This window comes from Eleutherodactylus coqui, chromosome 9 (assembly GCF_035609145.1).
Source record: "Eleutherodactylus coqui strain aEleCoq1 chromosome 9, aEleCoq1.hap1, whole genome shotgun sequence".
In the NCBI taxonomy this organism is placed as follows: Eukaryota; Metazoa; Chordata; class Amphibia; order Anura; family Eleutherodactylidae; genus Eleutherodactylus; species Eleutherodactylus coqui.
Genome location: NC_089845.1, coordinates 142,517,516 through 142,543,727, shown reverse-complemented (window position 1 = coordinate 142,543,727; position 26,212 = coordinate 142,517,516). Strand labels below are relative to the sequence as shown.

At 44.3% G+C, this 26,212-nt stretch overlaps 1 protein-coding gene across 4 annotated transcripts in view; it reads left to right on the top strand.

Annotated features, from left to right (window-relative positions):
• STAU2 (staufen double-stranded RNA binding protein 2) overlaps window positions 1-26,212 on the top strand; it is a 271,721-nt gene that overhangs the window by 134,844 nt on the left and 110,665 nt on the right. For all 4 annotated transcript variants that reach the window (XM_066578585.1, XM_066578583.1, XM_066578584.1 and 1 more), the window contains 3 exons: window positions 9,201-9,338; window positions 19,701-19,832; window positions 20,678-20,735. In XM_066578585.1, the coding sequence (XP_066434682.1) occupies window positions 9,201-9,338; window positions 19,701-19,832; window positions 20,678-20,735 (328 nt within the window). The remainder of the gene's footprint in view (window positions 1-9,200; window positions 9,339-19,700; window positions 19,833-20,677; window positions 20,736-26,212) is intronic.

Below are 26,212 nucleotides of genomic sequence, written 5' to 3'. Positions count from 1 at the left end.
AAATAAATCAAGCACCTAGAAGGAGTTGTCATTTTGCTGTAAAATCCGGCACGCAGTTACAGCTCATTAGATTAGATGCTGATTAGAGTTGTGGCATGACTAGATGAACAGTCTTGGACTGGAAAGCGTTTCATGCGTTATCCGCGTGCAGGTTATCGCCGGGGATAATTTAATGAAGAATTGCCGTGGAGAGGAGGCCTTCGGAATATTTCCGAATGGCCACAAAGCGTAATAAAGCCAGAAGACTGAGCAGATTCATATGTAAGGGTAGATGTCTGTATACTTTGCGAGCATTTAAAAACCTCCTCGTTCTTGGTTTATAAACTTGGAGCGGGGTTGTGTTCAGTGATTGGACGCCTGCAGGGCATGAGTGTGCATCGAGGAAAAAACTCCCCAAGGGCAATGTACCAGAATTGACTTTTAGCACCTAACCATACGATAGGTGGTAAAAATCTGAATAGTGGGGGTCTCAACACTGATTCCACCACTTATCACAAGAACGAGGATCCCGTGTCCCCCCTCCTCCTCACTGCAGGCTTGCTGCACCCCCCACAGTGAGAAGATTGAATGGACCAGCGGTTGCGCATGCATGACTCCATTCCGTTTTCAGCGGAACTGTCAGAAATAGTGAAGCGTTTTACTTTTTCGGTTAGCCCCATTGAAGTGAATGGAGGGGTGCTGCACATATGTGACTATCGCTCCATTCAATCTGATGTCAGTGTGGGTGGGTGCAGCAAGCTCGCAGTGACGAGAAAAGGGGGAATGATAAAGTAAGTGAACACTTGTATGGATTACAATGATGTTTCATGCAGTTCTCAAAATTTCCTTCCCCCATGACACGAAATGGAGCCCCATATTATGTTGTCCCAATTTCGACAAGTCAGTGCTGAGATTAAAACCACATGGGGGCTGCTTAGAATTCAGCATTTTTTTCTTTTATTTGAGAGTCTTATTTTAAGGGGTTTTCCGGGCATTTACTACTAAGGACCTATCCTCAAGATAGATTATGCATTGGCGGGGGTCCACCTTTTGGCTCTGACCGCAAAGATGAGCGAGAAGTGTATTGGAAGGCATGGCTTCTACTAATTTCAGTGCAAGCGAAAGCTTTCCATTACACTTCCGATTCTTACCACTGATGTGGACGTCCGGCTCCGCTGCAGTGACAGCGAGTGGAGGATCAGCTGATAGGTGGAGATCTTGAGCAGTAGATCCCCGCTGATAAACTATTGATGACCTATCCATAGGAAAGGTCATCAATAGTAAATGCCCCAGCCCCCCCCCCCCCCCCCCAAAAAAAAAAAGCCTTTTAATAATCTTCAAGTTGTATAGGGGCTCAAAAGTAATAGGTTCCCATTGAAAAACTCAGTCGCCCTTACCCCCTACTAACAAATGTACTGCTCTTTTGTATTAAAATAGCTGAATGAATTAGAGCTCAGCTTTTTCTTTTTTTCTTCCTAGAGCTCTAAATCTCTAGCTTCCCTTCACACAATCCTAGTTAAGTGTCAAAAATCGGTCTACCTGCTGTCCCCTCCAAGGGGAGCTCGGTGCATATGCATTTATACAGCTGTAATTCAACTCAATGGAGGCGGTAAAAGTCTGTGCAGCGCCCCTAGTGGTTGATGCACAAAAATGCTGTTCTTATGTGTCATGAGCAAGTCGCTGGAGCTGCTGATCCGCAAATATAAACTTTAGTAATAAATACTTTTTTCAATTCAGAAGTCAGAATAGACTTTTCTACTTTCCTATAATGTAGATGGATCTACAGGAAAGGATAGGACTCTGCCTATAATAAGACAGGTAATTCCCAATGTCACTGGGGACTTTCCAGTCTAGTTTTGTTGTGCAGTGTTTGTAGTGTTGCAAAGAGGCAGCATGCAAAATAAATACGTTTAGCTTGCACTTCCATTGAGTGGGCTGATTTAAATCCCAGCTGAGGCCGCTCCTGCTTTGATCTTTGCAGACCCCAATGACCTTGAAGGACTTTGCTTCCACCGACGAACAAGGGACAAATGTCCTGTAAGGGCAGACATCTACACTTGTCTTTTGCATGGAGGGCGACCTGTTGTTTTGATGTCTAGTGAAGCGGAGTGTTGCCCCGGCCTATGTGATTGCCATTGTGCAGCCTAGATAAAAGCCACAAAGCACATGGGCCAGATCAGGTTTCTCTGGACAGAGCGATGCCTAGACTATTAACTCTAAATGAGCACCCTAAATACCTTTCCATGACTTGAATAGTGTGGATTTAGATGCACAATGCAGGAAAACAGGTGCTACCCTAAACCACAAAGTACACACAGACGTGTCATTCACATGAGTGCTCTCATTACCTGCTCTGGACGGAGAATCCTTTAAACATACCTTCTTATTCAGATGGGAGTTTTGTACCTATCTCTAATAGTCTGTTATGCCAAATGTAACACCCAGATCGCCTTAAAGTGACCTACCGATCCTGGAGAAACAAAGATGGCCGAACCGCTTCTCTGACTACCTGTACGCTGTGCATAAGTATGCATCACTAGTCTACAACACTACATCTGCTTTGATTAACCAGCGTTGTCCACAGGAGCAGCGCTGACCGGTCAGACCACCATATAGTGTCTTAGACTATCAATGCATGCGAATGCACATTGTACATCAGGGAGTTAGAGAAGCAGTTTGGCACCTACGTTTCTCCAGAACTGCAGGGCTGTTTTATTTGAACTTAGGCTGCCTACAGTAGGGATCTACAGTAGGCATCCAAATTTATATAAAAGGGAACCGGTCACATTGAAAATGTAGTGCAAACTGGAGGCGGCATGTCTGAGAGCAGGAGGAGCCAAGTGTAGTGATATAAATATTTGTAGGAAGCGATTTAATATAACTTGTAATGTATTCATTTAAACATCTATTGATTCTGGGGTTAGGAGTCCAGTGGGTGATCCTAATCACAGACCTCTCTAGACAGTCACACAGGCAAGGTTGTCGATCACTAATTAGGGTCACCCACTAAATACCTAAAAGCCCATTTACACGCAACGATTATCATTTAAAATTCGCTCAAATCATGTCTTCTGAGCGATAATCGTTGCGTGTAAATGCTACAATCGTTTACTTGTTGGCCAAACAATGATTTTTAGGTGAGCATAAAATCCATAGTTTGGCCAGAGAGCTTATAGCTGGGACCGCACGCTGTGTTCTCCACGGGAGCAGCTGATTACAAGTTTCTTTGTAAATACAAGAACATGTTTCAGCTCCGGACCTAATTGCTCATTATAATCTCTTGCTTTCTTGTGCCTATTTTTCCTGCAAAACACATCTTTATCAGGCTACAAGAATCTGGTGAGCAGGTGAAGTTACACCCGTAGAGTTTGGTGAATGTTTATTCTATGAACCTGTCATTTTGAATTCATTTGCGTAAGATGACATTTTGAGTTTTTTTTTAATATTACATTGTTTTTAAGATTGAACAATGCGATGTAACATTTTATATGAAATAGACACAATTCTCTTGCGCATGTGCAGCTGGTTGTGCTATACGGTTGGTATAAGGGTGGCTTTACATGGGGCAGCTATTGGCCGTAAAACCACTCGGTGAACGATGTAGAGCAATAGTTGCCTCGTGTGCCCAACTGGGTATGAAGTGATAAATCGCTCATTAGTTGCTAGTAGTTTCGTTTCAGCTCCCTGAAAATGAAGCAACTATTGTGCAAGTTCTTGCCAGTTGACTGAATGGAGGCGGATGGCCGGAAGAGCTCTCCTGCACGCTCGCTACTGTCCCTAATCACTGATCAGCGATAAGTCTTGGGATGACTTTTGGGTGCTTCTGCGCCTGACAGCCCTCCTGTTTACAATAACACTTATGCTTCCTTTACACTGAACGAGAACTGCATGATTCTCGCTTGCGCGAGCGAACTAGCTCATTATGTCATCACAAGCTCGCTTGCGCGAGCGAACGAGCTAGTGATGTCATCACCAGCTTGTTTGCACTCGAGCAGCCTGTTTAGATAGGCAGATTCATCACTGAGGATGGTTCACTTCTCTATGTTTTTACATGCGATTTTTGTAGCATGATGACTCTTTACCGACTGACCTCGCCGTGCCAATGGACCCTCAAGTCATCCAAATCGTGTGTCCTCGTTGGCCATGGGATGGGGGAGAAGTTGTGGTAGTTCTCACTGGCCAAGAAACTTTTAGTAATTGAATGTCTGTAGCCAGCCTAAACTCTTCTGAGCTAATCAGCACACAATTGCCGGTTTTAATGGCTACATTTTATCTCTCCGATCTTTTCCTTCCCCTTTATCTTCATCAGCTTCCCAAAAGAGAACTTTAGCCCCATGAGTAGTCCGTAAAGAATTTGCTTTTAAATGCAGCGCATCAACAAGATTATAGTCTGTATCTTGGCAATTACACCAAGATCCATGTTTCTTCTCATGTGAGGCAATTATTGCAGTATCGCCGATGCTATTAGAGGACCAGACTCCGAGAACTGGATGTCTCTCTCGGCCCACGTGCAATAGCTAATTTTCTGCCATTAAAGCCAAGCTAGACATGATTTAACCAGAAGGTGCCATCAGGTTGGGTCAGCGCTTAAGCTCAAGCAGTCTCCAGTTTTTCATTTTAACGAGGACTGCCTTCTTAATGTCGTATATTTATTACGGTGCGTCTTCTGCCGCAACTCGCCCCTAAAGGAATCATTTTTGTAATGGGCCTACAAAGCATGTTGCCAATGCCGGCTGGTAATGGCCGTGTCGTTACGAGATATACAGCCCACTAACAAACCCATAAAAAAGTCCATAAAACAGACATTAGCACATTCACTGAAGTCTTCCTGGTCAGTTACATTGAAATACAAGCGGAGCTTACAGACTGCTACATTCAAGCTGTTATAGGGGGCTGTCATCGGAAAATAAAGGATTTACAACGCCATTTAAAAGTCAATGATCTATTCCCTGTGCAGAGCTTTGCCTGAATCTTGGAAGGTGTCCAATACAAGAACACATCTGAATGGCTCTTGTTTGAATTGACTTCATTTTGATAGAAATTCATTGTTTTTTTTTGTGTTTTTTTTTTAAAAATGCTGCTGACACCCAACAGCGGAATCATTTCTCTTCTCTTATTACTGCTAATGCAAGTCACCTCTCGTGGCCTTTCCTGTGTGACTCGATATCCTTCCCCTGACCACATTCTCTATTTCTCTATCACCTCTTTAAAGTGTCTGTCTCCTTCCACCAGGATTATAAGCTGTTTCCACTGTCCTGTTAGCCCCCTTATCACCAAGAAATATTTTAATGAGGTATCAGGAGTAAATGCTGAGAGGTTTGGACTTGTTTATGGCCCCTACTTTAGCATCCTCTTGATCCCCTTGCATCTGACTAACGTCGTTAGTGGAAGAATGAGTTTAGAGCGTCCCGTACTGGGTTGGTGGTTGTTATTGTAGTCTATGAAAAATGACTTCAGGTACCTTTTACCACCGGGAGATTATGGCCCAAATTCTCACTAGAGTCAGCGAATTCGGGCAATAATCGTCCCGTGTACGCAGGACCGCTGACGGGGCATTGAGCAAGAAATCGCCCACCTGTTGGAGTCACTTGGTTTTAGCAGAACTGGAAACCAAGAGACTGTTGGGTCGTGTGAGCTGGAGACGCTCAGTGTTTGAACGCCTCCTGTTTACTGCGAATGGAGGTGAAACAGCCGTGGACCATCCAGATGCTCGAATGACTATTGTTCCCGTGTAATACACAGAAGTGGTAGATGGACGATAGTCCGTGGAATGGCCATTGGATGCCTATGTAAGAGCCTCTTGTGGTGCAGAATGCTAGGGCAGCATTTCTGCTGCCCTAAGCTCTTGCTCACGATCTGAAGGTTGCGAGTTCAATCCCTGCATGGTTCAGGTAGCCGGCTCAAGGTTGATTCAGCCTTCCGAGGTCGGTAAAAGGAGTAGCTTGGTGGGGGGGGGGGGGGGGGGTAATAAATTAAATTAATTGAAAGCACTGCGGAATACGTTGGTGCTATACAAATAACAAGATTTATTATTCATGTGCCGGACAGTCGTTCCATGTATGTGAAGGTACCTTTTACATGTGGTGTTACTACAGCTTGGTCCAAAGCCAATAATTGCTTGCAATGAGAATAAAATTTGTTATCTAATCAGTAAAGGCCATGTATCCTTTGTGTTCTTTAGATGTCTTCTTCGCATACCCAAACGATTTATTCGGCACTTACTGGTTGTCCTCTGTAAATACGGTAGATGATTTTTGCATTGCCCCTGTCTGTAAAGTTGATGTGGTTCGTCGCTCAGTTTCTCCAGACTTCCAAATCTGCTTTCATTGTTATATATCTTACTGCATGACCAGATGTTTTCTTGGATGCCTCAGTTTCTGGGAAAGGGAAATGACCAGAGTTGTCCCCCTCCAGCTTTCCTGGAGCGCTGAACAGGGTTTCTTCCAAGTTAAAGTTTAAATTAACTTCTAGTGACATGTCAGAAGTTTTGATCAGTGGGGGTCCGGGTGCTGAGACCCCCACCATTGCTAGAACAAACGGGCTGAAGCGTTCACCTGAGCACTGTGCCCATTCAGCTGTTTCTATTACTGCTCGGAGTACTGCACCGCTAGCAATGGTAGCCGAAGGGGTGCAGTGATCTGCTGTGTGTTTTTGCCCGTTCTACCGATCGGTTGGGGATCTCGGCACCTGAACCCCCACCGACCAAAACTTCTGACATGTTACTAGTTTATAAAACGTTTAGGTACCCTTGAAGCTGCTGTGACATATGTACTGGTGGCCTTATTGTTCATTAACACTAGCTTTCCTAGAGACAGATCTAAGTAAGAATCGGCTTGAACTTTTAACAACTTGTTCAAGTATTAATTTTTAGGGCAGGCAGAAGTGTGTGAATGCATGAGAAAAAGGACCCTTTAAAGATTGGTTCCAGGCAGCGCTGGACTACATAGAGAGCACATCAGGCACCTGCTCTGGGGACTACAGCACATTGACCACTAGGAAGGCCTTCACTTTCTGCTCTTCGTAATAGTCATTCGGTGATCCTGTCCAGCTAAGAAGAGGTAGAGGGGCGACAATGAATGTGTGCGACTCTGCTCTGAGGGTCCATTTACACGTACAGAATCTGACAGTTTGAGCGATCATCTTGCATTAGATACTAATGGGTGGATCAGCTAACTAGCTTCATTTGCATGTATTTAGAGAACAGCGGGTGGTCTGTTCTATAAATACATCATTTTTGTTCTGCTGCTGGCTGCATACAATGCAATCAGCGCTGCCCGCAGAGAACACAGCATGCCGTCTCTCTCATCGGGGATGACTGATTTTATGCTGAGATGGACGAAGAGTGCACGATGGGCACACGTTTACACGCAACGGCTGTCGCTCAAAATCCGATCGATAATCGTTGTGTGTAAATCGGCCTCAAGGGACTCGCTGGCTCCCCATAGCATCCAAAAACTTCAGAAGAGAGGGCTGTGCATATAAGTGACAACTTTCCTGTATGCGGTAGTGATGGGGGGTCCTGATGCAGAAATATTGCAGTTTTGTCACAGAATTTTCTGCTGCAGAAAATTCCCAACATTTCCGCCACGTGTGAACATACGCTTCGTGTTTATCTACCAGAGAATTACACTGAAAGTGTCAGCAGTAAAGGAGTAATCATTCTCTGATGGTAACATGCCTCCTACGTGTAACGCAGCAGTATACAATATACAGGGGAAGCATCATGTGGTCCAACGCACGTAGAGCGGGCGAGTGAAATCCTGACCATGACCGCTTGCCATAGTCTATTTTCACAGCTAAATATTCCTGGCATTGCAATACAATCCATTTACTAACGCATTCTCTCATGACTACAAAGGTTATTCTTCCACTGTCCATATCAGGAGGTTCAGTCTGCTGGATATTCGCTCCCACATCCGTTTTCTCGTGTCGGTTATCGGCCACAGTGCACAGATGTAAAAGACCACTTACATGACTTATGTCTATAGTAGTTCGTATGTGTTATATTTTCAGTAGATAAGGTTAAAGCAGGAGACCCAAAGTCAGGCCGGGCCCACATGACTATATTGTAATACGCAGCGTAAACCTTGTGGCGTTTTGCCCGCGTGCGTTTTTGCTTGCATATGGACTGGTTATGTTACACGTGCCAAAGCAAGCTGGGAATGATGTCACAAGTTGCCCAACCCCATGGAAATGCCCTTATAGCACTCACATGGGAGCCGTTAGCAGCGCTCTGAGATCCGGGGCTTTACTAGATGCTCTCTCCGATCCATCAGAACAATTGGGTTTGCCCATATCAAAAGTAGCCATGGTATGTATTGTAATGGCCCCCAGTATAACCGCTTGGATGGGTCGGTGGTCCGTAGAGGCTCCTGCACGGTCAGCATACAACTTTGTGTTTCTTTTTTTGGCATCCTTTGCATGCCTCCTAGCGACATGCATTAAAAAAAAAAAAAGTCACATAGACACAAAGTAACTGCGTATGCATTGCGTTCAGAGCGCACCCCTAGAGAACAATAGGGCTCTTATGCAGAAGAATAGAACATGCTGCAATAATGAAGAGCAATGTACTGTTATTGATGCTATTTTGCACGTATTATACGCATGTAACACACAAATATTAGTTATAGCTGTATATTAAGAGTTTTCCACTGATTCTATGTGCCAGACCCTCATCCATTCTGACCCTACTGGCATGTCTGACTGGTTAATCCAAAAACTCACATCACCTCGGCCTACCACTGACTCAATGAACAGAGGCACTAACTTTTCGTAGTGTCCCCAAACTCCTCCTTCCCCACTCAGAGATTTCAGGTACTGAAGATTTGAAACCACATTCTACACAAGGGACATTTCATTCATAGAGGTGGTCTCTTGAAAGACAGCTGCTTCCACAATGCAGCCCCTGGGGCAGATGCTGCTGGGGATATGCATTGCAAGAACAGTACTTCCTCAGAATGGCCGCCATGTATTACTACAAGGTCGGCTTTAGCGCGTCAGAAGAGGATCCGCTCGTAGAGTTCGGCTTTCTGTTGTAGCTCCTGGTGGGAGATCCCACTCTATAGGACATTGGTGTATGGGGCATATGGACAGGAGTTGTCTTCATGAGAGAACCCCTTTTAGACAACTATTTTGCAAAATTGTGTGTGAGAGTTGTGTGACATCTGCATCCCCAATGTTGGAGTCTCCGTATATCTAATTACATTGATGTTTTACTATAGGCCTCCCCGGAATACGGCCAGGGAATGAATCCAATCAGTCGCTTGGCTCAAATCCAGCAGGCTAAGAAGGAAAAGGAACCCGAGTACGTATTGCTGTCAGAAAGAGGAATTCAACGCAGAAGAGAATTCATTATGCAGGTAATGTATCAAATTTACCTTTCTTTCTGCCTTTTCGCATGTGAACATTATTGCTGCAATATAGAATTAGGACTCTAATATTTCACGGTCTCCTCTTTCGGTTCCCCCATTCTACAGTGAAATAAGTCACTTAGTTGTAATGACTGATGTATGGGGGCCTTTATTGTCAAATAAGCCACTCAGAAATGCTGTTAGTGGAGAAATGTCCAAGTTTTACCGCATGTTCTAATGACCAGATCCCATTCTTTGGAAATATAACTGTACTACATTAATCCTGTCTTAAAGGAACACCAAACCGAAGTTAATGATGAACCTAAACAAAAGAAAAACCTTTATAGAGACTGCTGAATTTTCTCAATTCTTCTAAAACTTGTTAGTTGCCTTCTTATATCGTCTATGTTTGGCTGGCAAATGGCTGCGAGTATGGGGCATGGCCAGGGCTGTGGGGCATGGCCAGGGAGATCGGGTCTAACGTTCTTGCAGAGAAAGCAGTGGGGGGAGGCTCCTTCTGCAGTTAGCGGTCTTATCACTAGACACACGATTGTGAGGAGGAGGCTAGAGGGACAAGTTGCTGATTTGGAGGGGTCTGGTGCTGCTCCGCATTAGATTGCACACGTCCACCGCTGCTCTATTCATACCAATGGCACTGCCAGACATAGCTGACTTCAAGGGCAACCACCACTCCATTCATACGGGTACGCACCGGATCCCAGGATCGTGGGGGTGCCAGAGGTCGGACCCACGCAAGCTATCCCTCTCTAGTGGTTGATTGGAGCATATTAACCCTTTGTCCTCCCACTAAGTTTTACTGACGTGGTGTAAAGAGGCAATAGAGCCAAAGCTCTGCCAAACTTATTTCCCACAGCCCTGACAAGACCAACTGAAGTGTATCTGTGCATATGAAATGGTTAACCTTTTGTCAAAGGAGGTGGAGCTAAGCTTATTGAACGCAGGGAAGAGAGAGCGAAGACAGTGAAGCAGATTTACTAATACGGTCTAATAGTCAGACAGTGCAAACATAGACTAGACCTTAATAAAATAAGCCACTTTATTACAGTGGCTTTTGAATGCTAAATCTGTTGGATCCTTAGTCTCTCTAGTCTAATTGTATACCACCTGTTAGTTGGCTTAGTTTACACCAAAAAGGGTACCAAAATTTCGTGCAACTTTTGGTGTGCAATGTCACATTTAAGTATGCCCTCTTTCCCATTGTTGGTGCAAACAAAACTATTTGCTATACGATATGCTTCTGGGGTCCAAATTCAGTTAGAGATTAAGAGGAGCTCGGGAAATAACTTTCAAGTACAACACACGGGACGTGACCAAAAGTTATCTGTTTATTGATTGACAGGCAGCACTTTTTATAGAGGCACATGCTTTGATTACAATAATTCAAATCTATTAGAATTCATTTATTACCATTGGTCGATGAAACATAAGCACAATGTGAATATACAAGATAAGGAATTTAACAGAGCACATCTGCCGGGCCGAGGAAAGAAGATCCGGCCGCGACGGAGTGCAGATCCGCAGCGTCCGGACAGGTAAGTAATTCTTCTTTTTAGTCCTTATGTCCGCGGGAAAGGAGGGACCCGCTGCGGGATTCTGCATAAAGAATCCACGGCGGGCCTGATTTTTCCCGTGGACATGAGGCCTTAAAGATTTTGTTTCTTCCTCTCTCTTTTTTTTTTTTTTGTTTTTTGTAATCTCTGTAGTCGTCATCTTTTGTATATCTTAAAGGGAACCTGTCCGCTCTGAGCAGCAACATAAACTAAGTTGTAAGCTGGTTGGCGAGGTGACTGGAGGCTGGGGAATGCACTTCTGCGATAGTATTGACAGATTCTCTTTAGTTTTAACGACTTATTATGACCAACATACAGCGCCTCATATGTTTGATAAAGGAACATAAAAGACCTAGAATAGAACTTCTCCAAACTATGCCAAGGGAACATCAAGACCTAATTGCACGATTCCTCAACATTATCGGGGAACACAAAGATCCTCAGTATAATAATTCTTACGTTTTGTTGCAACAGTAACATTTCACAGTTTTTCCTTTATTAATAACACATTTTTACGACAATGTTGTATTTTTATGTGACTGTCCATAAATTTAAAAAAAAGATCTTGAAATAGTGCACTTTTCACATTGACCCCTAAATCACACACAATGTGGCAAAACTTCCTGTTTTGTGCAGCTCACTTACTGGCTTTGCAGTATAGATTGCAATTTAGTTTCACAGGTACCGTATTTTCCGGCGTATAAGACGACCTTTTAACCCCGAAAATTCTGCTCTGCAGTCGGGGGTCGTCTTATACTCCGGGGATACAGATAATGAGGCGCTGTCCCCCCCCCCAAAAAAAAATCAATACCCACCTTCCGCGGCGCTGCTGCAGGCTGTCACTCACTCGTGCATGTCGGCAGAGCATTGCTTTCTGCAAGCGGGGCTTGAATACCCCGCCTCCAGAAAGCTAATGCTCTGATTGGCTAACTTAGTCTGGCGTTAGCCGATCACAGCCATTCACAATGTCATTGAATGGCTGTGATTGGCTACGGCCAGACTAAGTTAGCCAATCAGAACATAGCTTTCTGGAGGCGGGGCATTTAAGCCTCGCTTGCAGAAAGCAATGCTCTGCTGGCGTGCACGAGGGAGTGACAGCCTGCAGCAGCGCCGCCGGAGGTGAGTATTGATTTTATTTTATTTTTTCCACATTGTATTCCCGGCATATAAGACAAAAAGTCGTGGGTCGTCTTATACGCCCCGTCGTCATATATGCCTGAAAATACGGTAGCTCTAAGCTATTTGATCACCTGTCTGACAACACAGTGGAGCTAAACTTCTGTCTGTTTCCATCAGTATTTGGAAAGCCTCCGTGATAATGACATGAAACAGAATTTGTACAAAACTTGTAAAGCACTTAAGGTGCATATAGACACAAAGATGGATCAAAAGATGGCTTTTAAGCGATCACTTTGCATAATCCACTAATTGGTACTATTAGTACCAATTAATAGCGTGTGAGCCGCTAGAAACTGAACTTATTCGGAGGACTGCCTGCTGTTGTCTGAATAAATTCTTTGTTCTGCTGCGCTGATTACAGCTGAGACAATGTAATCAGCGCTCCCCGGGCAGAACACAGCATGCGGTCCATCTTATCAGCTGTTCTACTAAACAACGGATTTCAAGCAGAACTGAATTCCATCGTTCGGCAAAAAACTGAAAGATGGGTGCATTTACATCCAACGGTTATTGTTCAAAAGATGGCTTTTGAGTGAATTTTGAGCGATAATCGTTGTCTAAATGGACCTTTAGAGCAGCTCTTTAAATTTCTATGTTGATACAAACTGTAAAGTCTTGTTAAAAATGGAATTCTTCGGGATCCCAGGGAAAGTTATTAACAGCGGATAATTCTCCCACAATGCATATACAGGTTACTATGCAAGAAATGCACTTTCAATATGGTATAGAACCCAAACTGATAAACAGGTAGACATGCAGTATGTATAGTAGCATAGAGTTGGGATGAAAGTTTTTCGTGACCTCAACATCACACGAACTCCCGAGGACAAGACATTTCAGAAGACTGGTTGCTTTTTCTGCTAAGGGTAAAGTTCTGAGAGACGCCTGTAGTAGAGGAATAAATGGGCTGCGTTTGTGTAAAGCTCACATATAGAATATTTGTAACTTAGTCATACAAACTTAGACACATATTAAAAACCCATGTATTTCATCCAGATCAATAATCCTTAGGGTTCTATAAAATGTAGAAACTGTATAGTAATCCTTTTTATATTCTTTATTTTCTACGGTTCAGCAATCTGTGCGATGCAAAGCCTTATTCTGGTGATGTAGCCTCTTCATGTTCTCCAGGATCCCAGAGCCTGCCTTAGTATCAGGCAGTAGTTGCATACTTATGTTGTAGACCTGTGAGTTGCTAGCAGTGTGTTGGCTACACTTCAGCACGGCGCTACTGGCGCACGGAATAGTTGATTCAGCTGTCTGATGAGTATTCCGGAGTCTTAACCAAAACGGAGGTAAAGCTGTGGCTGCATCGGGCCACATGTGCTGTCAGTGTTGGAGTCCTCACCGGAGAAGCCTGCTGTCATGTGGTCGGCTCACACCCACAGCTTGATGAATGCGTCCGCTCCTTTTTTTTTATTTTTTATTCTTTTACTTACTTTAGTTCCCTTTTCTTGAATTGTGCATTCTTACTAGGACACAACTGCCTTCTGGTACTGTGCAGTATAGATTTCAGAACCGAAGATGGCGATACATATTCCATAACTCGTAGATCGAAGCTCTTTCAAGTATTGCCCTGTGTTGTCCCAGCAGAATGATCTTGTAAATTCTATGAAGGCTGAGGGAGATAAGCAGCAGCCATCTTACACTACTGGCACTTTTCTTTGAGCGCTCTTCTTCATGTAGGTGGGCTACAACCATATCTTTGTTGTATAGAATAATCTAGCTAGATGTCCAACCAGCCGGAGGACAGTTATGTCCAACTACCCAAGTATGCCGCTGTGGCATTTCAGTCCTTTTTAGTTGTGCCATGGAACTTCATAAGTTGCACTTTTCACAAGCCAGAATAGTGTAGCAGATTATCTAATTTTGCTTGTCAAAAGCAATGCTAACCTGACAGAAGGGAATCTAACACCAGAATACACAGAGCCCAGATTAAAGATTTTAACCCCATACCGCTATACGACGTACATTTACGTCCTGCAGCGTTGGGGTATGTATAAAAAGAGATTGCGGGGTTAACTCTCTTCCTACAGCGTCCTGACAGCGGCATTTAAATTCCTCGTACGGTGGCTCCCAAACTCCCCCACGATGGGATTGCAGGAAGCCGTGCGGGTGTCATCGCGGGGGAGTTGAAACCTATGCCATGCCTCTGTTAGACTTCCCCCGTCACCGGTGGTGCTCCTGCTGCGGTGACTTCCTGCTTGTTCACTATGAGCTCCAGAGCTGTGATCCTTTTCTGATGCATCCCTGTGGCCGCGGGGAAATGCTCTGCTCAAGCTGCTTAACAGTCTGTCTTGATACTGCTGTATTTTGAGATTCCTCTCCACTGCCGGAATGAGATTTGTCATTTTGTTCCTTTAGCGAGGATCAAGGATGATGGCCACCCAGTAAAGATTTGATGTCTTGATGTGGGCTGTGATTCTGCATTCATATACCTCAAATTGCCTAATGGTGAGATGCCCACATTCCTCGAGGTCAGGCCTAAGAGTGTCCTCCAGCTGGTATCACCATCCACGTAGAATAGCTTGGGTTAGTAATTAATGGAAGGAACGTCTCGGAGCCCGCTCCTCTGCCTTTAGACCTATACTATCCCCCTCCTTTTCCTCCTCCTATAATTCTCTGACCAGTAGAGAAACGTGTAGGAGAAGACTCCTCCCTTTCTTGTACAAAGGCAACCTCCTGGTGGTGTTGAGTAATGGCGGATTGGCCAGACAGTTGGGAGATTGATCGAAAGAAAGTAGGGTGGCAGCATCAATCGGTTGGCCACATTGTCACACATGACCTTGCCTGGCTTCAGATTGTGCAGGGTCAGCCATGTATCCGCCTGGGCCTGCAGAGCGATCAGAAGTTCTTTGGCCGTTTTGCCGCACTTCCCTAGAGAGAGGAGTTTTGGGACAGCATTTAATTCCCCAAACCCCACTGCCAGCTGTGGACGGTTTACAAATAATTTGCAGTTGCAGGACTGGCGGCTTTGAATAACATCTGAGGCCATAAACTGAAAACTGCAATATTCCTCAGTTTATTTCTTCTTTGCTGCTATATACGTTGACAACAGCAAAAATATACCCTCTCCTAATGTACAGACCATGATTTCTATAGGCATATAAACATGATGCAGCTTCTTTCTCTGCTCCCTTCATAAGAACCCCATTGATGTTCTCTGCTGATATACAAGCTTTCACACCCAGCAGCAATATATCCTCTGTAGAATATCTGGCTCTATTAACAGAGCACGTGTTATATAGATATTCAGTAAGTCCCCTACTTGCAAACGTTCAGGTACAAACTTCACTGTATATGGACCAGCCTGTCTGTAAGTATGTTGTAATGCTTTAGCGTTACATCATACTGTACATCGATCGGATAGGAACTCTGCATAGGCAGCCCTGGTGCCTTTTAGAATGCCCCCGGCTGCCGTGGCAATCCACGATCTTAACGCGGGAGGCCATACGGGCCCCCCGAACATCGTGTGCCAGCTGTTTCTTACAGCCTGTACCTGCCTGCAACAGCTCCGAAAAGCCGTGCTGCTCATCGGAGCTGTTACCTATTTAAATACCGCTGTCAGCAGCGGTATTTAACGAGTTAACCTCTCCGATGAGCGGCGTGGCTTATCTGAGCTGTTGCAGGCAGGTACAGGCTGTAAGAAACAGCTGGCACCCGATGTTATATGAAGGGAGATCCACCCGCAATCTCCCTCCATAAAAGCATTTGTTTGGACATACGAACTGTTTCCTGGAACGGAACCTGTTCATAAGTAGGAAATTATCTGTATTACCGTGATGCGGCTTCCCTGTCTCGTGCTCCACTGTAAAGCGGCCGCTGGTTACACTGTGCCTATGTTATATATGGCTAGGTCATGTGATGTAGACATCCAGTGAAACTGCTGTCCAGATGCAAGATGGAGGATATATTTGGTGACATCAGCAAGGCCCCCTGGCTTCTGACTGACTGCACGCTCACCTCTGTAGCAGGCACTATGGAAAATTAGATTTTCCCACAATTTTTGGAAAAAAATTTGATTTTGTGAAAATCGGGGCAATTTTATTGCACCACCGATCAAAATGAGCAACACTATTGATGACCACCTTAAATCTTTGTGCCGGAATGATTAAGGCTGCCTGTTGCGGGATGTTGCAACGCCCATGGACAGATCGCCGCCGCAGGTGCCGCCACCGGGGAGCAGAAGCCGGCTGACGGATTTCCGTGGTGAGCCGATCTGACAGATAAGCTCACCGTGGAGAATTGCGGCAATTCTCAGCATGCTGCGATTTGCCGCCTGTGAGCGGAGAATCGCTATGATTCTCCGCTCGTGGACAGGGGGGCTGCGCTTTCCATAGCGTTGCAATGGAAAGCGTCCACTGCGTTCCCTGCCAGATTATCGCGGGGAACGCAATGCAAAAACGGCCGTGGACAGGCAGCCTAACCTGTTCCGTGTAAGGGGGGCATATTCAGATGCTTCGGCATTTTTCTACTATGGGTTTTGCCATAAACCATGCAACGTTTGCTGCAGATAAGCCCTGAATGTCATTCCTTGCTTATCAACCTCCAAAGAGCAGGAGTGCTAACGAATAGAAATAGAAAAAAACTATAATTCTATTATTACATATTAATAGATGATAAAAAATGGGTCCATAAAGCAGGAAGAACGACTGCAAATCAGTTCGAACTATAAACCCCAATGTAAATAGTAAGAATCAAACCCCCATATGCAAGTGGCGTAGATGAGTGCGCTTCTTCCAATAGTTGGGGTTACGTACAGGAGGCTGCGGGGCTTTCTTCCCCCTAAGGCAACATTCAAACAAAACATAGCGGCCAATATACACTAAACGGCCTTATTGTACGCTACTCTGTTGTGGATTTTTGGATTAAGAGCCACACTGGACTTCTGTGACAAGTTGGTCATACGTGCGTACAGCCCCCATTGAGCGCTGTGGATGCGTGTGCTTACGCAGAGCTCACACCCATTGTGGAAGCCTTGCATGTGAAATGCTTGTTGCCTACAAAAAGGCTAATTAATCACTGTGTATGCTTATTTCGCAACCTGCATTTTTTTTCACTCGCGTATGGAAACGCAGTCACATACACAGCCGCGAAAAAAGCCTGCATACGGACTCAGAAGCAGAGAAATCGGCAAGGAATACGCCGCGTTTTACGCATACGCCCGTGGACATGAGCCCTATGAGAGAGCTTCGTTAAGCCCCACAATTTCCTTTATGCGTTTGTGTAACCGCACTTCTTCCTTTTGGATACACACATAGTATATGTTTGATTCCTACTGTTTACATCGTGAGTTTCTTCTTCTCTTGGCATTTGTCATCCTTTTGGTACGGCGGGCTCTCCTGTCTCTGTATTTATGTGTAACACAAATTATAAACTTATAGTATTTATATTGGCACTCCTCTTCTTTGTAGGTTAAGTTTGTCAAGGGGGCGAAGCAAACGTGATGCTTTTTGTACGACATACACTTGTAATATGCTTTTGATATAGGGATTTATATATATATAATTTTACTATTTAACAAAAATACAAAGATATATCACAAATTTACCATATATACTCGAGGATAAGCCGACTTGTTTAGCACATTTTTTATGCTGAAAAAGCCCCCCTCGGCTTATACTTGAGTGAGCTAGGTAAAAAAAACAACAAAAAAATGCAGTACTCACCTCGCAGCTGCGATGGTCTCCCCAGCAGTGCAGCAAGCTGCTCTGTAATTCTCCCCGCTGTCCGTGCTCTCTGCTAAACAGGGCTTTGAATATACCCACCATCAACAAGTAAGTGCTGTGATTGGATCGAACGCCAGCCAATCATAGCCAGCGCTCTATCATTCACAGCCATTCAGTGAATGACATCATCGAGCGCCGGCTGGGATTGGCTGGCGCTCGATCCAATCAAAGCGCTTACTTGCTGACAGCGGGGGAATTCAAAACCCCGCTTAGCAGAGAGAGATGAAAGCGGGGAGGATTACAGAGCAGCTTGCCGTACCGCCAGGGAGACCATCGCGCAGGGGACACAGACACCGACTGCGAGTTGAGTATTGCGGTTGTTTTTTTTTTTTTTTACTTAGTCTAGCTAGGCTTATATTTTTTGTGGTTATATTAGGACTCAGCTTATATTTGAGTCTGCTTATACCGTCTGTATATCGCATAACTGTATATCGTGCAAACATCAAGTCCGTTGCGCCCCTTGACACAAAATGTGTGTGATGATAGATAGATAATTGTATAATTTATTATATAATCCGCTAGCTTTTATCTAATATTGCTCATGCTGCATAACTGCAGATCTCCAGAATCTCCTGTACATCCGTTTATATCGTCCTGCACTTTGCTGCAGGGTTTCGGTGTGAGATCCACACTGGAATTCTGTAAGAAGTCGGCCATGTTTGAATGTGGCTTTAGAAGAACTGTATTAAGCCATGCAATCTGCTTTATGTCTTGCCAACTATTGAAAGAAGAAAGCGTTTCTTTCACCCCTGGCTGTCTGACATTCACCTTGAAATTTCATCCGGCGTTTGGAAAATGAGGGTAAAAGTGCAAATTCAAATATCTAAATATCCATACTAGCTGCATTTATAGGGCCGCTTTCACACGGATGACCATTCACGTGATTTTTTTCATGATGCGACAGTACTACAAATCAGATGTATGTGAAGCCGATGCTTTCCAGTCTGTTCCTTCACATTGGCGATGTTTTGTAGGTTGCTACATTGCGAGAGAGAAAAAATCGTGGCATGCTGAATATTGCCGCTATGTGTGATGTTTTGTAGCCCAGGTTTCCCTATGAAGCCTTCCTCTCTGTTGCATCGCACGAAAACTTAGTTCTCGTGTGTTGCAATGAAACTTTTACAGTAGGAATCCTACTGTTTCCCCTAAAATAACCCCTATCTGCATAAAAAAGAAATAAAAAAACAATACATTACCTAACAGGCGCAGTCCGCTCCGCCGCGCTTCTCCGCCACAGCTCCGGCACTGGTTTGTAGTATTCAGCAAGCACTGCGGCTCAGCCATTCACTGCAGCACTCGATGATCCAATTACAGCCATCGCATTAAATGGCTGTGATTGGTTCATCGTGCGCTGCAGTGATTGGCTGAGCTGCGGTGCTCGAGAACCAATTAGAGCCAACGCTTCCTGGAGGCGGGGTTTTTGACCAGGAAGTGCTAGCTGAAAACTAGAAACAAGTGCGACAGAGGGGACAGCGCCTGTTAAGTAATGTATTATTTTTTTATTGCAGATAGGGCCTATTTTCGAGGGAGGGCGTATACTTCAAGTCCCCTCGAAAAGCCTGGCAAAAGAGCGCTACAAAATCGCAATATCACTGCGCGAAAACGCAGCAATATTACACAGAACAGAGCTGCGATTTTCTGGCAGCGATATCTCTGTCCCCCGAGTCAAAGAGGCCTAAAAGTATATATATATATTCCTGTGGACGGCTGCTGTCCTGCAACTAGCTAAAAAAAAACTAAGCCTGGATTGTTTTTTCACAACTGCCTTACCTGTAGACATTATTAGGGAGCAGCAATTCTATCCATATGCTAATATAATCAAGGCTTAATGCTTTTTGTTCTCTCTCTTCTCCTGGTTATATATAAATGTTATCACAATTCTGATTTAACAGGTAAAAGTTGGGGAAGAAACGGCCACCGGGACCGGACCCAACAAGAAGACCGCAAAGCGGAACGCAGCAGAATCCATGTTGCTGCAACTCGGCTATAAAGCTTCAACTCCTGTTGCAGAGACCGCTGCAAAGGTAGAAGTGCTGTAATATCTGTGCTTTGTATGCGGACGATGTCAGCATACTTGGGTAAAGGGAGGGTACATCATTTTTTTTAACCCTTTCCAATCCACTGTCTGACGTCTAAAGACATTCTGTTTAAAGGCTGTACAGCTCCGACGTCGGAAGACATCCGGCAGGGTATTCTTACTGTAGATTAAAAGGCCGCTCTGTTGTCGGGGGCCTCTCCAGCATATCACATACCGCAGTACTAGCTCTAGTCAGCAGATGGCGCCATTGTATAATGGCAGAAGGAGAAAGCACCCTAGGAAACCCTGAATCCAAAATTGGATTGCAAAGGGTTAAAACAAAACTGCTGCCTCTTAGTGACCGGTCGGATTTCTGCGTTGCTTGAAGTTTGGGGATGTCACTTGCTGTTCTAGAGAATTTCTTTGGTTGTGCAGCCACATCCGCTTCTGCATCACTGCATCATGATGCACATATCAGCAGGATGTGAAATCTGTCTGCTCTCAATGGGAGCTACACTGCCGTAATAGTACCTATCTACTAAAAAATATTACCGCGACTGTAAAAATTCATTTCATACATCTAAACTTGTATGACTCTGCTGCATCTGTATACATTTCTGCAAGTCCCATTTAGTTGCAATCTGCCCTGTGTGAGTGTACCAGAGTCCACTGTCACCCGGTTCTCCTCCAGCAGCAGTTTTCCTTTTCATAGAAGGTACAGTCTGGTGGAATATTGTGATAATACCCAGACATTTCTATTCACAGTAAACCTTCTCCTGTCTTTCTGGATATCTATAATGCTGGCGAACATTTTTATATCTTGCATAACTAAGTTTTCTTCTTTCCTTGCAGCAAGGTGATGTTCAGGCCTGGACGGACCAAGGTTCTGGGGCTTCTGATCAATCAACCAGTAAGTGTTCATTTTTGTTTATTTCATCAAACTACTGCCAACAACCTGTCCGTCTGTCCGTGAGTGAGTGAGTTTGTGATTCTTACATGCTCCGCCCCTGATCACATGATGGTGATGTCATCAAAGGTCCTTCATCCCCAGTGAGAGAGTTGCATGCTACGCCCCTAAACACATGATGGTGACCTCATCACAGATCCTGTAAGCAAATGGTTGCTGTCCGGCTAGGTGTGTGTTAGTATTCCATAGTAACTGAGGCCGCAGGGGGTTTGTAGTCCGCCCATAATCCGCACAAGGATGTGCGATCTGTGATGATGTCACCGTCATGTGACCAAGAGGTGGAGCATGTAAGTCATTCACTCGGGATGAGTGTCACAGTCATATGATTAGAGGTGGGGCATGTAACTCCGTCACTGGCAATGAAGGACTTTTGATGATGTCAGTCGTGATTAAGGGGCGGAGCATGTAAGTCATTCATGCAGGATGAGCGTCACCCTCATGTGATCAGGGACGGAGAATGACGGTGAAGTCATCACTGGTCCTTCATCTCCAGTGCCGTGCTGCTTCTGATCCCTGTTGTATGGGATGCACAATGTATGTAGCAGTGATGTGTATGTAGCACAGCTGTATGGCGCGACCAGAAACACTAGTACTGTAATTTAGTAACAATTATTAGTTGGACTTATAACCAGCAAATGAAAATTATGATGCAGATTTTACTTCCAAGATTCACAATTTTTTATGTTTTCTTAAAGGGGATGTCCCATAAGTAGGACACCTGTCCTTGCGCTATAATATGGTATTTGGCTGTCCTAAAAGGGTTCTTCTCAAGACCAGCTTAGAGCAGAGGTACTCCATAACTACTGTTGTGTTTTGGTGAACCTGGCGGTCCGTGTATTAAAACGTCAGCTGCTGCAGGGGAGATGAATGACCAGACTTGTCTCCCCCAACATGTACAGCTGATTTCTGGGAGTAAGGGCCCATCGGGGTATGTGCAACTCACATTAGACAGCACGTGGCCGTGTACTGTCCAAGCCCCGCTTGCAGTGGATACAGACCAAAATAGGACGTGCTGTGATTTTTTTTCACATGGCCAGGGGAGAATAATTGTCTATAATGGGTCTGTGTGTTGTCTATGAAATACACTGACAAGTAATATGTCCATGTGAATGGGCCCTTGAGGATATGCTCATTTCTGTGCTGGCAATTTTATTTTTAAGTTAACACAATTTGTTCTATTGTCAAGAAGTTTTAGTGACCTCTACTACAGTTTTCCCGAAAATAAGACCTCCCTTGAAAAAGAACCCTACCACGATTTTTCAGGATTTTCAGGGAGTCCTGAAATATAAGCACTACCCCTAAAATAAGCCCTAGCTGCATTACATTAAAAAAAAACCAAAAAAAACCATTACCTAGCAGGCTCGGTAATGTCACGGCTCAGCCAATTCATAAATCCCGCCTCCACAACTCGATGGCTATGATTGGTTCTTCGACCAATGCTCAGCCAATTAATGCAGCACTTGATAAACCAATCACAGCCATCACATTGATTAATCGACTGCTGCATTGATTGGCTGAACAGCACCTGAGAACCAATCAGTCATCACTTCCTGGAGGTGGGATTTATGGATCCCGTAACCAGGAAGTGATCTTCTATGGACGACCAAGAACTGCAAGAATTGCGTCGGTGAGCAGTGGGATGGACCTGGACCGAGCCTGCTAGGTAACTAGAAGACATCCCCTGAGAATAATACCTAGTGCCTCTTTTGGGGCAAAAATTAAATTTTATGGTATTACTTCAAAATAAAGTGGTGTTATGAGCCGTCAAACCTCAAAAGTACACTTTTTACAAATGGTTTCCACAATTTTGGCCACTAGTGTATATTTATGTATGTATAGTGTGTGTGTGTGTGTGTGTGTGTGTGTGTGTGTGTGTGTGTGTGTGTGTATGTATGTATATATGTGTATATATATATATGTATGTATGTATATGTGTATATATATATATATATATATATATATATATATATATATATATATATGTGTATATGTATTGGCATCTACAAGCTGTAACCTGACAGATGATGTTGGAGGAAAGCAGGATTGTGCACTTGGAACTTCCATGCCGATCCCTTTGTTGTCCACCGTCAGAAGTGCCTGCTAGCAGCTTTATGTATGCTCGTCTGAACTGAGCGTTCTTGTATATGGGGGATCCAGAAGAAGAAGCTGTCTGTCAACAGCTATTAAAGGTGTATGGGCACTTTAACATGGGTGACTATTGATCAAGAATGAGATAATGTTCATAGGTGATCAAGATGAAAAAAATGTACTGTTTCTAGTACCGTGTTTCCCTGAAAAGACTTACCCTGATAATAAGCCACACCCCGATTTTCGGGGGTCAGGGAAAGGGGGCTTCAAATATAAGCCCTCCCCCGAAAGCAAGGCGTAGCTACAGTACATCAATAAAAAAAATACTCTCCTACCAAGCGCCATTCGGGTCTCTCTCGCTGCTCTCCGGCAGTCTTCCATGTAGTCCTCTTCGCGGAGAGAGCATTGTCTTCCTGGTAATGAGGCTTGAGTAACCCCACCTCCAGCAAGGCATTGCTGTGATTGGTTCAGGAAAGCCACCTCAGTCAATCAGAGATGGTGCTCGATGAACCAATCACAGACATTTATTGAATGACCTAATTAAATGGCTGTGATTAGTTTATTGAGCGGCCACCCTGATTGGCTACGGTGGCGTTCCTGAACCAATCATGGCAATGTCTTGCTGGAGGTGGGGTATTCAAGCGTCGTTACCAGGAAGAGAATGCTCTCTTAGCACTGAGGACTACACGGGAGACTGCTAGAGACCAGTGAGAGGGGCCTGCTAGGTAAGTATTAAGACACCCCCAAAAATAAGACGCCGTGCCTCTTTTAGGGCAAAAATTAATATAAGACGCTGTCTTATGTTCCAGTAAACATGGTATTAATTATGGGTCGGGAAGGGTATCCTCTCTCCTTAATGACGGCACCTAGGTGTGTGGAAATACCTAGGAGGTGAGTAAGGAGACTTATAAGGCTATGCATGCTCCTCTGGGAAATTGTATGCAAATAAGGAAGATGGAACAATACTTCTGTAGCGCCACCTATGGTTAGTATGAAACATTAAACAGTATAGAAGGTCGTACCTTGAAATCTAGGGACCTTTCCATTCGGATTGTTCGGCCTAATGGAATGGAAGGAGTTATGTAAAGGTGAATCATGTAGAGATAAGTCAATGGAAGCTTTCATTGCTTGTAAGTTGACTTTTTATTGAGGGTGGACAAATACCAGGAGTGCGAAAACGTATAATCGGTGTCCTAGTTCTTGTGTTATATTCTAGACTGGACCACTTAAATAAGCTCTACTTCTATGTAGTGCAGCTGACTTCTGTCCTTTCTATCGCTCTTCCGTGGCGTGTAGTGAGCTTCTCTCGCTACGGATGTGTATTTTCCACCAGTAGTGCGTTATTAGATTGCAGTCACCGGCCGATCCTTATACACTGCAGTCGTCAGGCCCTCAAGTTCTCATTACCTAACTTGACTTTGGCCTCTCTGTATGCCAGATGGCCTCAATGTTCTTATCCTGCCTCATTACGTTGGAATGTAAGAAAGTGTTACATAACGTGGAGACCTATTGTGTCTGTTTAACGTACATCAGTTGCTAATCCATTGTAAATCGTTAAGAAGGCCAAAAATTCTTTTTGCTGATATGTATTTTTTTCTCATGTCACTTAGGACACAGAGACATAGATAATGGCGGCCTGGTATGGGCGATTATATTAAAACTGTCCCAAAACTTGGTTGGTTCCATATTTAAAGGGGCTGTCCAGCTTAAAAAAAATGGTTTGCTTTTTTTTTTTTTTTTTTTTTTCCAGCGCCACATCTGTTCATGGGCCATGTCTGGTAAAGAAGCTCGCTCCTATTCAAGTGAATGGAGTTGAACCGTGATACGAGACACAGCCCATGGACAGATAGGGAGCTGTTTCTGAAAATAAAGCAGACCTTTTTCTTTTAATCCTGAACAACCCCTTTAAGAGCATACTTTACACCAGTAGTCCCCAACCTTTTGTATACTGTGACCACATTCACTTTTGAATGATGGTCGGGAGCCACATGATGGTAAACGTGGAGAAACAAGAAATCATAAAATTGCAAAGTTTTGCAAAACTTTGCCTTATTCCTACTATACCGTCCAAAGTGGCTTTATTTGAAAGTTTCAATATATTTTCCTCACTGACTATTTTAACCATATTCTAGTTCAGGACTCTTCGGCAAGCCAAATGTGGCTCCTGAGCCGCTACTTGGGGACTACTGCACTAGATGACCTATCGATTTTGCTCAATATCATCCTTGTAGTACATAAAAAGAGCCTTGTGTGGGGCAGAGTGTTAAGGCAGCAGAATGCGGTAGCCCTAAACTCTCACTCACGACCTGAAGGTTGCAGGTTCAATCCTCACTTGGTTCAGGTAGCCGGCTCAAGGTTGACTCAATCTTCCATCCTTCCGAGGTTGGTAAAATGAGTACCCAGCTTGCTGGGGGGTAAAGATGATTGGGAAAGGCAACGGCAAACCACACCGCAAAAACAGTCTGCCAAGAAAACGTCGCGATGCTAGGAGTCACCCGACTCGGTGCTTGCACCAGGGCACTTTAACTTATTACATAAAGCCCTATAAGATGTGAAGAACAGATGAGGAAAATTTGAGCAAGTGTTTTCTACATGTCCAATCCATTTGTTCTTAAAGAAGGTAATCTACCACCAGCGTGGTAGTGTTTTATTTCTCACTCCCCGTTGAGAACTCATGCCAAAACTTCATACATATGAGGGGCTTGAAAAGAATAGCTCACCGCTATCTATGGTGTATGGCCAACTATGGGCCTTGTTCCCTGTTCATTTGAATGGGAAACCATGCTGTAGTCTTTTAAATCTGTGTTGGGCTGGGTCCACACGGGGCTGATTTGTCTCGCAATGCCCACTGTAGATCACCCGCACAATGCCTGCTTCCAATCAGTGCAGGTTTTGAAGTGGTTCTCATCACTAATTCCTGTGCTGAATTCACCCCCTCATTGGAAAGAGGGGAATTCTGCAGTGGAAACGGTGATACAGCTGACATGACGTGTATTTGGATTCCGTGTGACAATTACATTTCTCCACTGGTTATTCCTGCAGCTTGGGGATGAGATTTTTAAAATCTTGTCCACTTTGCTACTACTATAAATGCTGCTGAATTTCCGTGCAGAGGGTCCACACGGAAATTCCATGGCAATTCTGCTCTGTGTGAACCCCCTTAACGAAAAATGGTAACATGCCACTTGTTGATGCAGATTAGGTTTTTCACAAGTGGATGAGCCTCATTGAATGAAGCTAAAACCCTGAAATCTGCATTATGGCTGCGTTTGCATGCTGATTTGATGCAGGTCTTGACATGGATTTTGCTGCAGATTTTACGCTTTCAATTG